This window comes from Sphaeramia orbicularis, chromosome 8 (genome assembly GCF_902148855.1).
Source record: "Sphaeramia orbicularis chromosome 8, fSphaOr1.1, whole genome shotgun sequence".
Lineage (NCBI taxonomy): Eukaryota > Metazoa > Chordata > Actinopteri > Kurtiformes > Apogonidae > Sphaeramia > Sphaeramia orbicularis.
Window position 1 is genome coordinate 21,384,870 of NC_043964.1, and position 13,959 is coordinate 21,398,828.

General features: G+C 38.4%; 1 protein-coding gene across 1 annotated transcript in view; it reads left to right on the top strand.

Moving 5' to 3' along the window:
- LOC115424748 (potassium voltage-gated channel subfamily H member 4-like) overlaps positions 1 to 10,861 on the top strand; it is a 65,216-nt gene extending 54,355 nt beyond the window's left edge. Inside the window, 7 exon segments of the mRNA XM_030142158.1 lie at positions 1,387 to 1,636; positions 4,076 to 4,290; positions 4,406 to 4,441; positions 7,044 to 7,378; positions 7,463 to 7,542; positions 7,710 to 7,786; positions 9,853 to 10,861. Coding sequence (XP_029998018.1) covers positions 1,387 to 1,636; positions 4,076 to 4,290; positions 4,406 to 4,441; positions 7,044 to 7,378; positions 7,463 to 7,542; positions 7,710 to 7,786; positions 9,853 to 10,770 — 1,911 coding nt within the window. The 3' untranslated portion in view covers positions 10,771 to 10,861.
- The last annotated feature ends 3,098 nt before the right edge of the window (positions 10,862 to 13,959 follow it).

Consider the following 13,959-nt stretch of genomic DNA (forward strand, 5'->3'; position numbering starts at 1 on the left):
ATAAGGAAAAAAGAGAACAGCCCAAAAAATTATCCACTATAGAAAAAAAAGAGAACAGCCCAAAAAATTATCCACTATAAGAAAAAAAGAGAACAGCCCAAAAAATTACCCACTGTAAGAAAAAAAATAGAACAGCCCAAAAAAATAATCCAGTATAAGAAAAAAAAGACAACAGCCCAAAATAATTATCCACTATAAGAAAAAAAAGACAACAGCCCAAAAAAATTATCCACCATAAGAAAAAAAAGACAACAGCCCAAAAAATTATCCACTGTAAGAAAAAAAAAGAGAACAGTCCAAAAAATTGTCCACTATAAGAAAAAAAAGAGAACAGCCCAAAAAAATTATCCACTATAAGAAAAAAAAAGGCAACAGCCCAAAAAATGATCCACTATAAGAAAAAAAAGGCAACAGCCCAAAAAATTATCCACTATAAGAAAAAAAGAGAACAGCCCAAAAAATTATCCACTATATATTTTTAGAATAACTTTATTAGCCACATTAACTCAAGGCCTTAAAAATTTTCAGCCTATGCTTTTATTCTTTGTGGTGGCCTTAATTTTAAAGCAAGAGACCTTTCAGGTAAACGCCCCTGTAATTGAAAAGGTGGATGATGTTTTTTTTTATCTTACAGTGGATAATTGTTTGGGCTGTTCTCTTTTTTTCCTTATAGTGGATAATTTTTTGGACTGTTTTCTTATTTTTCTTATAGTGGATAATTTTTTGGGCTGTTCTCTTTTTTTCTTATAGTGGATAATTTTTTGGACTGTTGTCTTTTTTTTCTTATAGTGGATAATTTTTTGGGCTGTTGTCTTTTTTTTCTTATAGTGGATAATTTTTTGGACTGTTGTCTTTTTTTTCTTAGAGTGGATAATTTTTTGGACTCTTCTGTTTTTTTTCTTATAGTGGATAATTTTTTGGACTGTTCTCTTTTTTTTCTTATAGTGGATAATTTTTTGGGCTGTTGTCTTTTTTTCTTATAGTGGATCATTTTTTGGACTGTTCTCTTTTTTTTCTTATAGTGGCAAATTTTTTGGGCTGTTCTCTTTTTTTTCTTATAGTGGATCATTTTTTGGACTGTTCTCTTTTTTTTCTTATAGTGGATAATTTTTTGGGCTGTTGTCTTTTTTTCTTATAGTGGATCATTTTTTGGACTGTTCTCTTTTTTTTCTTATAGTGGCAAATTTTTTGGGCTGTTCTCTTTTTTTTCTTATAGTGGATAATTTTTTGGGCTGTTCTCTTTTTTTTCTTATAGTGGCAAATTTTTGGGGCTGTTCTCTTTTTTTTCTTATAGTGGATAATTTTTTGGGCTGTTGCACCTCTGGGCCACCGTAGAAATACAATGCACAGACCCTCAAAAACTTTGGGATCTCTTTGCTCTTTCAGCTGCTGCATGACTTCCCAGATGAGCTGCGAGCTGACATCGCCATGCATCTGAACAAAGACATCCTGCAGCTGCCTGTGTTTGAGCGAGCCAGTAGAGGATGTCTGCGCTCCCTCTCCCTGCACATCAAGACTTCCTTCTGTGCGCCGGGAGAATATCTTATTCGACACGGAGATGCCCTGCAAGCCAACTATTATGTCTGCTCCGGCTCCCTGGAGGTCCTGAAAGACGGAATGGTCCTCGCCATTCTGGGTCAGTTTGGACATATTTTACACTTATTCATGTCTGCATTTATTATCTCTCCTACACCTTGTGGTTCCCAACCTTTTTTGGCTTGTGACCCCATTTTAACCCTTTCACGCATGAATTATTAGAACCTTTGTCGAGATCTTTTCTTGAGTGTTTTTATTCCTCATTAGGCATGAAAAAACAATGCAATTGAGGTTTTTTTTTTCGTGGACAAAAAAGTCCACTTGGCTACACCATACATTTTATTCTTGAAGCACAGAAACATGTATTTAAATCCCAACATCAGAAAGTGATATGAAAACAATGAAATAAAAACATTTTTAATGCTGCTAATCTGATGTTTTCTCACATTTTAACATACTCTAATACTACTTATGACTGTTGTAGAAATGTTCAACTGACCACTCACTCAAAGAAGAGGAGAGAAACTTAGAGTTAAAATAAATGATCATTTATTTGAAAAGTCATTCACAGAGAAGCTCTGTAAGTGAAGTCTGATTAAACAAGAGAAAACTAAAGATTATATAGAACCAAAATCCAACCCCCTCAAACCATGATGTCATCCCTTACGTACATCGTGCCACTCCATACTACTCCTTCTCGGCTCCGTGAAGAGGTCATGACCTCTTCACCCTAACCTTGCTTGGATCCTATCTGGAGTGCAGGCGCCATCCTCTATCTACACATTCAGACATTTAGGTGTTTGGGTTTCCAATCAAGGCAAGAACTCCCCTCTTGGGTCAGGATGTTACACAGTTGTAAATATCACAAATAGAGGCATATGACATGAATAATGACTCAGCAATAAAGAAGATGTACCAACAGTGTAGAAGTAAATTTTCCACCACATGACTCACTTGATTGATTGATTTGATTGATTGATGTATTTATTTTGAATATGAATATCCAAACAGAAGAAAATAAACAAAACACTTAAACATAAGACATATAATGCATATTTGAAAAGGAGCGAGAAGAAGCATAACTTCTAAAATCCCACCCCTTCTCCTTAAATAATCAATAACAGCAATGATCTTCCTAGTTCATGGAGATAATATGCAAAAAAAAAAAACTTTTTGTTTTTCAAAAAAAAAAAACCTGCTAATTACAGTCTGACAATTAACTATTGATTTACACTCAAACATATCACTGCAGATCAGGTTTATCAAGAACAGGAAAGTTTCAGTCATGGTATGAACTGCAGTGTATTGGATGGTGCATAAGTGTCCACTGTGTCAGCTGATTATGCAACTAAAACAACAAAACCCATGAATATACAAGAGAACAGCTGGAGAAGAACTGCCCACTGTAGTGACCACTACACGTGAAAGGGTTAATATCACAAATTTCTGGCGACCCCAGACATTCAAAACGGACCCTTTTTTTTTTTTTTTTCTTCACTAAAACTAAATTACAGACATTACTTGTTATGTTCAAGGCCAAAAGTAAAGCTCTACCAGCTAAATTACAAGAACTGTTTGTCTTCACCTCAGAGAATGAAGAGCATAGAAGGAAAGGTCATTTCAAACACCAGTGTGCACGGACAACTTTGAAGCAGATGTATCAGTGGTTGGTGTTAAACTCTGGAATTCTCTTTATAATGAACTGAAGGACTTTAAAAACATATTCCAACTGAAAAAAGTGTTTAAAGAAAGAACAATGACATTATATGAACAGTTATAAGTTTTACATTTGGCTTCATATTTGTTTTGTATTTTGTGACATTTATTTACTTATTTTGGACTGGTAAAATGTTTTTGCATCATTTCATCGGGTTTATATTTACCTATGTTTGGTACTTTCTGGACATGTAGTTTTGCACTTGGTTTTGTATTCATTTGGTACTATCTTGGATGTATTTAGTTTGGTTTGTCTGACTTTATACAGTATGATTTTATAGCTAGTTGTGTATGGCTAACCATTAAGGTTATTATTATTTAGAAGGGGGCAGGAAATATAAAATTTTCTTCATCCTGCTGCTTTTGGAGCATGGGTGTGTACATGTTTGTTTACTTGATGATTATTGAATGTTTACTGATGAAATGCACAACCATGAATGAAATAAATAAATGAATAAAATTAATTTGTTTTAATCATGTAGTTTTCTATACTATGTTGCAAATAAACATTAATTTTAGACGATATTTAGGCTATATAATGTATATTATAACTAGAAATTATGAAAGAGCTGCAGCATCTTAAACCGGCTGCAATGAACATTTGACAGATAAACAGTACCACAGTTCTTCAGTTTCAGCTTCAGAGTTTGGCATGTCCTTTATGTATTAGGATTGTCTCTCAATTCACCATATATTTTTTATTAGTAGCTTTTTTTTTTTGTCAATTACCAGAAATTTCAGGTGACCCCATGTAGGGTCCCAGCCCCAGGATTGAAAAACACTGTCGTAACCTCTTCTACCTTCTTTGCATTAATCCCTACAGGTAAAGGTGACCTCATCGGGGCTGACCTCCCAGAACATGATCAGGTGATCAAAACCAATGCAGACGTGAAGGCGCTGACCTATTGTGACCTTCAGTACATCAGTGTCCGGGCTCTGAGGGAGGTTCTTGAACTGTATCCAGAATATGGCAGCAGGTTCAGCTCTGACATCCACCACAACCTCACCTACAACTTGAGAGAAGGCAATGATGTTGACGTAAGTGTTAAACCAAATATTTCAATGTGCCGGTATTTCATTTCTTTGCTAATTATCATAAAATACTTGAACCAACATATTTTAAACCTTTTTTTTTTTAACTTCATATCTCCAGGGGGTAAGGTTTCCATGGTCTCAGAAGATGTCTCAGGTATGTGTGATTCATTAAGTTAGCCTTCATCTGCATGATGCATGTGGATAATATGTGATACAGCTCAAGATTAGGGTGTTTCACTGAAAATTTGTTCAGGCAAAGTGGAAAAAACTCTGTTGTCTTTCATGAATTACAAAAATTTCTGGAATAAAATGGATGAAATGCAATGGGAAAGAAAAAGAAGAAAAATTGGCCTAATAATGGATGCTAAGAGTTGTGGAGAATCAGGCAAATGAGTAAAATAAAAGTCAAACCTAAATAGTTTCTTGCATTGAACCTGGTGTAATGGGACTAGTACAAAGGCTGAACCCAAATGCAAGACCAGAACACAGATGACCAATTGAGAGTGTTTATTAAACACAATCACAGTAGGAAAAACACAGCACAAAATAGTTAACACGTCTATGAAGGCGTGTGATACTGGACTCTTCGTCCGGGCTGTGAGCGGGGAATATGGATGGTCAGCACAGCCGAGCCAGAGGATTCCCGTCAACACCCCAACTAGGGCAAAACAGAGGATAGTCAAAAAACAAGCCAGGTCATACACAGGAGGGCAATTCAGGAGGCAACGGGACATGAGGGAAAGGCTACTCACGGTCAAGGTCCAGGCGAGGGTCAAAACACAAGGTAACACGTTGGAGGCTGAGGTAGTCAGGGAATAGGCAGAATCAGAAGTCGAAGTACGAACCAGGTCAGAACCAGACGAGCAGGCAGACAAGGAACAGGCAGAATCGGTGGTCGGAAGGCAAAACGGGCAGACAGACTGACAGGTATCCAAAAACGCTGGTAAGTGAGCACACAAAGGTAGAACACAAACTGGCAAAGAAACAGGGGAAAACACAGGGTTTAAATACACAAGAGGGCGGGAAGACAATTGGACACAGGTGGAGATAATCAGGGAGGAGTCAGGTAATCAGGAGCAGGTGAAACAATCGAGGAGGGGAAGTAAAGTCACCAGACATGACACAAGAGGGAAACTTAACAAAATAAAACAGGAAATGACAGACAAAACAGAAAAGACAGACACAGTCTGGGAGCAGACATGACACCTGGAAGACTGGTGTCCAAGTGCAGTGCAATAGGCTCTATTTTCAGCAGTAGTTGCAGCTGTTTTAACTAGTGATTCTATTTCTGAGGATGTACCACATAAAATGTTCACTTTGAATGAACTGTTATTACCCCGCCCCCCAAAGTGAAGGCAAGAGGTATTGTTTTTGGTTCAGTTTATTTGTTTCTTTGTATGTGTATTCACATTAATATGTCATTATATTGTTTATAGATTGCCTGTGACCCAGAATAGAACTCATTACATTTTGGGAAAAGTGGGTCAAAGTTCAAATTTTTTATGAATTTTTTAAATCTTATTTTTTTCTCCCATTTACTTATAATGGGCGAAATTTCACGTTTATAAAAACATTCATTTTATTTCAATTTACTTCAAACTTGGCACATATATAGAGGCAACGGATATGCTGAATTCACCACATGCGTAGACATGATGACATCAGCTGGATCGATGCCAAAATAAGCTACAATACGTACGAGGGGCGGGGTTTGTTGTGCCTGGCACCACTTGTTATATGTTGTACTCGGGTCTCTCTTGTAAGTGAGATATTGATCTTAATGAGTCATGTCGGAAAACCCCCTTTTTAGCTTGTCTCCAATAGGGTAAGGTCTTTTTTGGTGTCTGTCAGGATTGGTCAGAACATACAGAATATATAAATATGCAACTAATTCCCAGTATTAGTTTATCATGTATTAATATGAAACTTTTTCCCAGAATATGTCAATTATTTCCCAGAATGTCCAAAATTTCCACTCACTTGTACTTCTTTTGTACACCACGTTTTCCAAAACTTTCCATGACCTCACATGTTCTTTCTGCCTGCCCCATTTTGTAACTTTCCATAAATTCACACGTTCTTTCATTGGCTACACGAGTTTTTTCTTTTGTGGGTCTCCCAGGAAAAAAAAGTCAGCTACTCTGGTACAGTCCACACATTACACTAAGAATAACTTCTGGCATGCAAATGAATACAGGTTAAATACTTCTGAATACAAATTGAATACTTTTGATTAAAATACTGATTTTTTGACACCACACTATTAGGGTCCAAATACACAAATAAATGTACCAAAGACTAATAAAAGTGGGTTTAGCAAAATATGACCCCTTTAAAAGATGAAATAACAGCAACAGGAAATTCATTAATTTAGCAAAAGTTTTTATTTGGTGTTGTTCGGAACTCTTTGTAAATACTAATACATGTTATCAACCTTGAAAAGATTATTTAGGTGGTTTTAGACCATGAGGATGTTATTTGTGGTTTATTTCAACCCCCAAACTGTTAGATGCAATATATCAGTCAGCATTAAGACTTTCTTTTATGTACCACAGGACTATTGAAGATATGGGTTTCAATCAATGTGTTTTTTTAAGGATTTAAAGGAAAGAAGGAAGGAATATTTGAGGCCAGAAAAATGTATGAAGCTTCACTGATTAGTAAATAAATCAGTAAATAAACATTTCAAGAAGTTATTTTCGGACACTTTAAGTTGCTTGTGGAAATCCTTTAACTGTGCTGTGTTTTCTCCTCAGGACCATAAACTACCTTATATTGTTGAGGCCAACGATGTCAGACACGGAGATGACCTGAGACACCAGAGAAGAGTTCCTCTGTTACATGGAATGGGCAGCCCTGTTCATCAGCCCCGTCTGAGTACGCTGCTGGGGGAGGAGCTCCACCCCCTTCGCCTCTGCCGCTCACCGGCTCAGGGCAGCCGAGGCTGTAGCCCTTCACCTCAACTGTTCAACGACGAGCTCTGTTCGTCGTCTTTACCGAGTATCATCAGTGACACGAACCCCAGCTGTCGGCCAGCCAAGTTACTTATGCCGTCCTTACCTTGTGTTAGTCCACTGAACCTTAGCCCCAGGTAACAGAATAAACCCGCATTATCCTGATTTATATCAATCTATTCACTTGTATTTGATCTAAGTGTGATTTATGTCTTTGTCAGGGTCGTGGATGGAATTGAGGACAACGGACACAGGTTTCAGTTTAATGTAGAGCAGAGTGAAGCGAAGACAAATGCAGCAGGTAAAGTGAAAAAAAAAAAAAAAAAACTTGGTCTGTGATTTTTTTTTTTTTTTTAAGATTGAGTACAGATGGGAAAGTATCAGATTTGAACATTTTATGACTCATTTAAGATTAGATGATAACAACTAACGTGTAATTTTCCTTCCAATATTATAATTTGTATTCAGATCAGATCCAAGTGAACACCGGCCTGCTTCTGGAGACAGAGGAAGTCAGACAGGACATCGGCAAACTAAGCAAAGAGGTGGGTTCGTATTATTATTATAAGTAGTAGTAGTAGTAGTAGTAGTAGTAGTAGTAGTAGTAATAATAGTATTTCATGTTAGTATGTCATTATCATGTATTATCAAGTTTCAAAATGCACAACAGTTTACAGCTGATATGAGTCATTTTAGATTATTTCTAGGGGTGCTGATATATATTATATTTGTAGAATCATTTGTGTAGTGACTGAATTGACATTTGCCAAAGTGAAGGAGACTGAATAAATGTTTAACAACATATTTGTGGCAACCTGTGTTTAACTCATCATTGAAGTACTTTATTTTTGCAAATTAACATGTTACATATTGAAACAAGTATTTACAGCAGTGGCGGCTGCTCGTCTTTCAGACAGGGGAAGCTCATTGTCAGCTTACATTAAAAAAAAAAAAAAGTCAAGTTATTTAAACATAAATTCGTCCCTCTGTTCCTTTTTAAGAAAATGGTCAGTGACCTTATCGTACCAAGTAAACAAGAAAACGTTGAAATTATGTTAAATTGAAACAAGACAGTGCAATTTGTGTGTTTTATTTACAGTGCAAGAAATGAACAAGCCATTTCGTAGTGGTTTCTCTCATGATTTCACAGCAGAATGTGCAACAGTATTAAACTGAACTGTGTCAAGTTAAGGAGTAGATCTCAAAATAGCTGTCAATCAAATGGGATTCAGCCTTTCAACTGATCCCCCAATCAGCACGTGGAATCCCGGCGTCCAGCCCAGCCGAGCTCCGCCCATAGCTCCATTCACCCCCAGAGACGCTGAGCGTCCGGGGCGGGACAACATCGTGGCATTTATCCAATTACCGTTCAGTTTTGAGGCAATGAAGAAAACTGTTCCACTCAGTCCCATTGAAGTGCATGGACGCTGAGCGTCTACGGGCAAATGCACTGAGCAGAGGGAAGCGTGAAGTTGGTTCCGTAAACGGAACCAGTTCCGAAAACGGAACTGCTCCGTTTATGGAACCAGTTCCGTTTTCGGAACTCACAACCAGTTCCGTTTAAGGGTCCAGTCCCGTTTAAGTGTCATGGAAGTAAGCCGTGCTCCGACCTCCATGCACCGCTTAGCGCCCTCCAAGCCCAGCTCCTGTGGGGCTTGGAGCTGCTCTAATCCGCAGTGAATCGCGAGAACAAGCCGGTCCTCCACGGACCTCGGATCTCGTTCTGAATAATGCTCTCCATCAGGTCCGACCCATAAATTAATAAACATTTGCACTCTTCTGCTGTTTATATTTTCTTTAATGCTGGTGAATGTCATTTTATTTTACTTCATTAATGCCAACCCCAACTTCCACATCACCCGTTGTGCCCTGCACAAAGCGGGCTCCAGGCTTCTAGCACCAACTTGCAGACCGGTGCACGAAGCCGCTGTGACCCGGTACACCACGCCACAGCACAGACCTCCAAGCTCCAGGCTTTTCATCAGCTATCGGCTACGTATAAATTAAACGGACCTCGGAAGTCCAGTTTGTGCTGGTTATGAATAAGCTTTCTTGGATCTGCTTATTCGGAACCAGCTCCGTTTAAGGATCAATGAACTAGTTTCGTTTACCGAACTCAGAACCAAGCCGTGCACCGACCTCCAAGCCCTGCTTTGCCCGCATCAGGCCCTCCATGGCCGGCTTCTGTGGGCCTGGGAGGTGCTCTAAAATGGGGTGAACCGGGGAGACCAAGCCGCCTCTCCACGGACCTCGGATCTAGTTCCGAATAATGCTCTCCTTCAGGTCTGAGCCAAAAAGTAATACACATTTTTACTCCTCTGCTGTTTACATTTTCTTTAATGCTGGTGAATGTCATTTATGACTTCCTTAATGTTAACTCCAACTCCCACATCGCTGCCTGCCATGGAAGCCGTCCTACGGGGTCCGAATGCCGGCTTCTGCGGCTTGCAAAGCCGTGCAGTGAGCCGCTGTGAACCGGGGCGCGGATCCAGTTCCGACGACCATTTTCGTTCACAGAACTCGGAAAACAAAAGAAAGAAGAAAAAAAATACACAATCTGACATTTCACCCAACCCCCCTCCCCATTCTCATGTTTCCCTTTTTTTTTCAGGTAAACAATTTAAACCAAGAAGTTTCCAACCTGTCAAAAGAGCTCCATGATATGATGCACTTCCTCCAGTCCCACATGGCCACGCTGCATTACACCTCTGCAGGCTCAACCTATTCCTACGGCTGCCAGATGGCTCCCAGTCCCAGTGTGACGGCCTCCAGTGACTGGCAGCCGCACGGCCCTTTAAATATCGCCACCGGTCTGCACCTCCATCATGACGCCATCAGCCACCCTGCCAGAAATGCGTGGGGTTGCCGTGGGATACCCTCTCAGGGCAGGAGTCCCTCTTTACTGAATTCGCCTTGTTTACACATGTGCTGCTCTGACAGAGACGGGAACATGTTACAGAGCCAGTGTAGCCCGTTTCAAACCCCCAGAGCCAGTCCAAACTCTGCTTATGCCACACACTCTCATGGGCAGGCAGGTCCTTCCCTCCTGGGGATCGGTTCTCCTTTCAGCAGCTTCCAAGTGGGTTACAACATGTCTATTCCAACAATGAGCAGCTCTCGCCCTCTGTGCTCCCCTGTAAATCTTACCCTCTCCCACGCCTCTCTAAATGTTCAAACTAACTCTGATCCCACACATAAGCAGAACCCCCAGACCCCTATCCATTCCTCCGTCACTCCCACAGGCCAGCCGCAGTTCCACACCGCCTTCAGCTCTCTCGCCTCTCCAGGGGTCCACACTTCGGGATGCACCCGACACAACCAGCAGGTTCCTGTCGGCGGTCCCAGATATAATGACCCACTAGGATCCAGCCCTATGCACCAAACACAGGACCTTGCATGTTCTCTGTTGGCACCAGTAGGGGATAGAGGCTGCAGAGCTGTGCAGCAGAGGATGGACAATACTGAACCTCCAACCACAGAAACTCAGCCACCTCTGATAGACATGGAAGGAATACAAGCCCAGTACTAATGACCTCAGTATTGTGTTGTGTTCATGTGTAATGATGCTTTTATTGTAAAGTGATAGATTATTGTTTCCATCAATAAAATCCTGTCAGTCCAAATGTGCTACTGTAAGTTTTGCACTTGCATCAAAAAAGTCCTTCATAAAAGAGGAAAGAGACAGCATACTTATCTAAAATGTTATATAAAATAACTTCTGAAGCACTGATCTTATCAATACATGTAAATAATTCAGGTGAAATGTAGTTTCTCAGCTATGCATCAGTTACAACTACTTCTACAACAATAAATTACAACGGCTAAAATTTACTTAGGGGGTCAAATGAGTGGCTATTTTTGTTAAAAAAAAAAAAAAAAAAGTTGTAAGAAATGCATAGAACTGTGTTGAAATAATGCTAATACATTTGTGCACAGACTACTGATATTATTTGACAGTGGATATTTTCAGAAATATTGGATTTTGAATAGCACGTGTATGTGAAAACTTTTGCTGGTGGACGGACGTGACATTACCCATGATGCTCTGGTCAGTACCAGTACTTTATTACTAATAAACTTATATACTTACTATTGCTAATTCTCCTCTTATTCATAAATGTTAGTATTGTGGATCTAAAACAATAACAGCTGACACAAAAACACAAAATGTGGCAGTGGACGGATGTGACATGGTTGTTACAGATCCCATCATACTGATGCTCAGCAGCCATGTCACCGTTTCCACAAATGATCCCAGTGCAAAAACTAGTATCAGAATTATTTATTGTATAGTTTATCATCATACTAAAGAGTAAATAACAATATAGAATTGTTATTTCTTTATAAAAATGCTTATTATTAGAAAACTGTTGGTTTAAAAAGTGACGTGTGACATTCTTAATGTATGTATTGGCGTAACATAAGCAGGATGGATCAGCACCATACTCCATATTGCAACCTGTAAAAATAAAACATGTGATATGTAGTATATAATCTTGTAAGAAAAATTGGGGAATCTAAAAGAATAGAATATTTATTTTTCAGGTAAACTCAGTTAAAATATAACTTGGCCATTTGTGACATGAAAATATAGCAGTAATTGTGATGAAATTGAACATTTTTGAGCTGAAAACGTAGTTCATATGAACATCAACATGTTGCAACAGAACTGAAATCCTGTAAATTTATCAATTAATATTGATTTCTCATGCACAAAAACATAAATAAGACCTCTAAGCAAATTTTAGCCGTTATAACTACTTCTACAACAATAATTCTCAAGTAAACTGTAGTTTGACAGATACCAGTGGTAGACACTTGTTTTTACATTATTTTAATGATATATTTTACTGAAAATGTCAGTTTTGCTTCAAATGCAGTGGGAAAAGTAATAAATAATAAGGTTACATGTAGAAACAAAATTGTTCTAAGTCTGTATGGCAGGGGTGTCAAACATAATGCCTGCAGCCCAAAGCCAACCCGCCAAATGGTGTAATCTGGCCCATGGGGTGACTTTTAGCAGTGCAAAAAATTACACTGAAAATACTGACAGTCAAGGGTGTTCAGGGGCCACATACAGATCAATGTGATATCAAGTAAAATTATAACATAACCTATAGATAATGACAACTACGAGTTTTGTCCTTGGTCTAATGCGAACAATCTGAACAAATATGAGAAACCTGGGATTTCTTAACAAAAATATGTGCAATTTTAACAATATAATGCCTATTAATAAATGTTTTCTGCATTTGGAGGAATTGTGTTAATAAAAAGCTGTGACACAACTGAAATTGCGCTTATATTTTTAATAGATATTTCAGGATGTACATGGTTGTTCAAGTTATTCACATTTTCATAAAGTATTTAACTTCAACACAAAAAACAAAGACAACAAGTGTACAGAGAACGCAAACCTCCGCCAAGCACCCCGAACGGTGTGCATGTGTGGATCGACTTTTTCTTTTTAAATTAAACAGTTTCAAGGTTGTTCCATACAGCAGAAAAATTGCGGTCAAACATGGTAATACATTTTTATAGGTTTTAAATTTTTATAGTTATAGTTTGATTGAGTTAATAGATTTGAACTATAGGTCTTCAGTACAGGGGGTCTGTAGTTTGTTTTTAATTATTATTTATTTATCTATTTGTCTATTTATTTATTTATTTATTTATTTATGTATAATGAAAAATGTGTGGTAAATGGGATTTTCAACGTTAAATTGAGAATTCCACAGAGTCCACACTCCACAGTGGATCTGGACAATTTTGTGCCAGATACAAGATATTGTTATAAGCTATAGGTGTGTCAAATCGGAGGCTAATCGGAGTTCTTTTGAATTTTTGATGAATTTTCGAAAATTGCTTGATGATGAGAGATAGGAAAATTGTAGATTTTGTGACCTTGCTGTGACCTTGAAGTTTGGCCTACTTGGCCCAAAATGTAATGGGTTGGTCCCAGGGCCTAGGCCTATCTGTGGGTACAATTTGGTAAAGATGGTTGTAATAGTTTTCCTATAAAGTTGCTAACAAACAAGGCAAGGCAAGTTTATTTGTATAGCACATTTCAGCAACAAGGCAATTCAAGGTGCTTCACACAGGACATTGAAATAAAAGAAACAAAAAGAAACACATTTAAAACATTATAAAAGAAACATGTAAAAGGTGATTAAAAACAGCGAGTTATAAAACAAAACATAAAATAAAAAAAAATAAAATAGAATAAAATAAAAATAAAAACACACATATTAAAGTAAGAGTTGCATCGCAGAGTTTCAAAGAGAATATAAAGTTTAAAAAGTCAAAAGCCTTTTAGTCAAAGGCAGCAGTGAACAGGTGAGTCTTTAACCTTGACTTAAAAGAACTCAGACTCTCAGCAGACCTGATATTTTCTGGTAGTTTGTTCCAGATATATGGAGCATAGAAACTGAACGCTGATTCTCCATGTTTAGTTCTGACTTTGGGAACACAGAGCAGACCTGCACCAGATGACCTGAGTGGTCTGGATGGTTCATACTGGACTAGAAGGTCTCTGATGTATTTTGGGCCTGAACCATTCAGTGCTTTATATGCTAGTAAGAGAATTTTGAAGTCTATTCTCTGAGAGACAGGGAGCCAGTGCAGAGACCTCAGAACTGGACTGATGTGGTCCACTCTCTTGGTCTTAGTGAGGACTCGAGCAGCAGCATTCTGGATCAGTTGCAGTCGTCGAACAAAC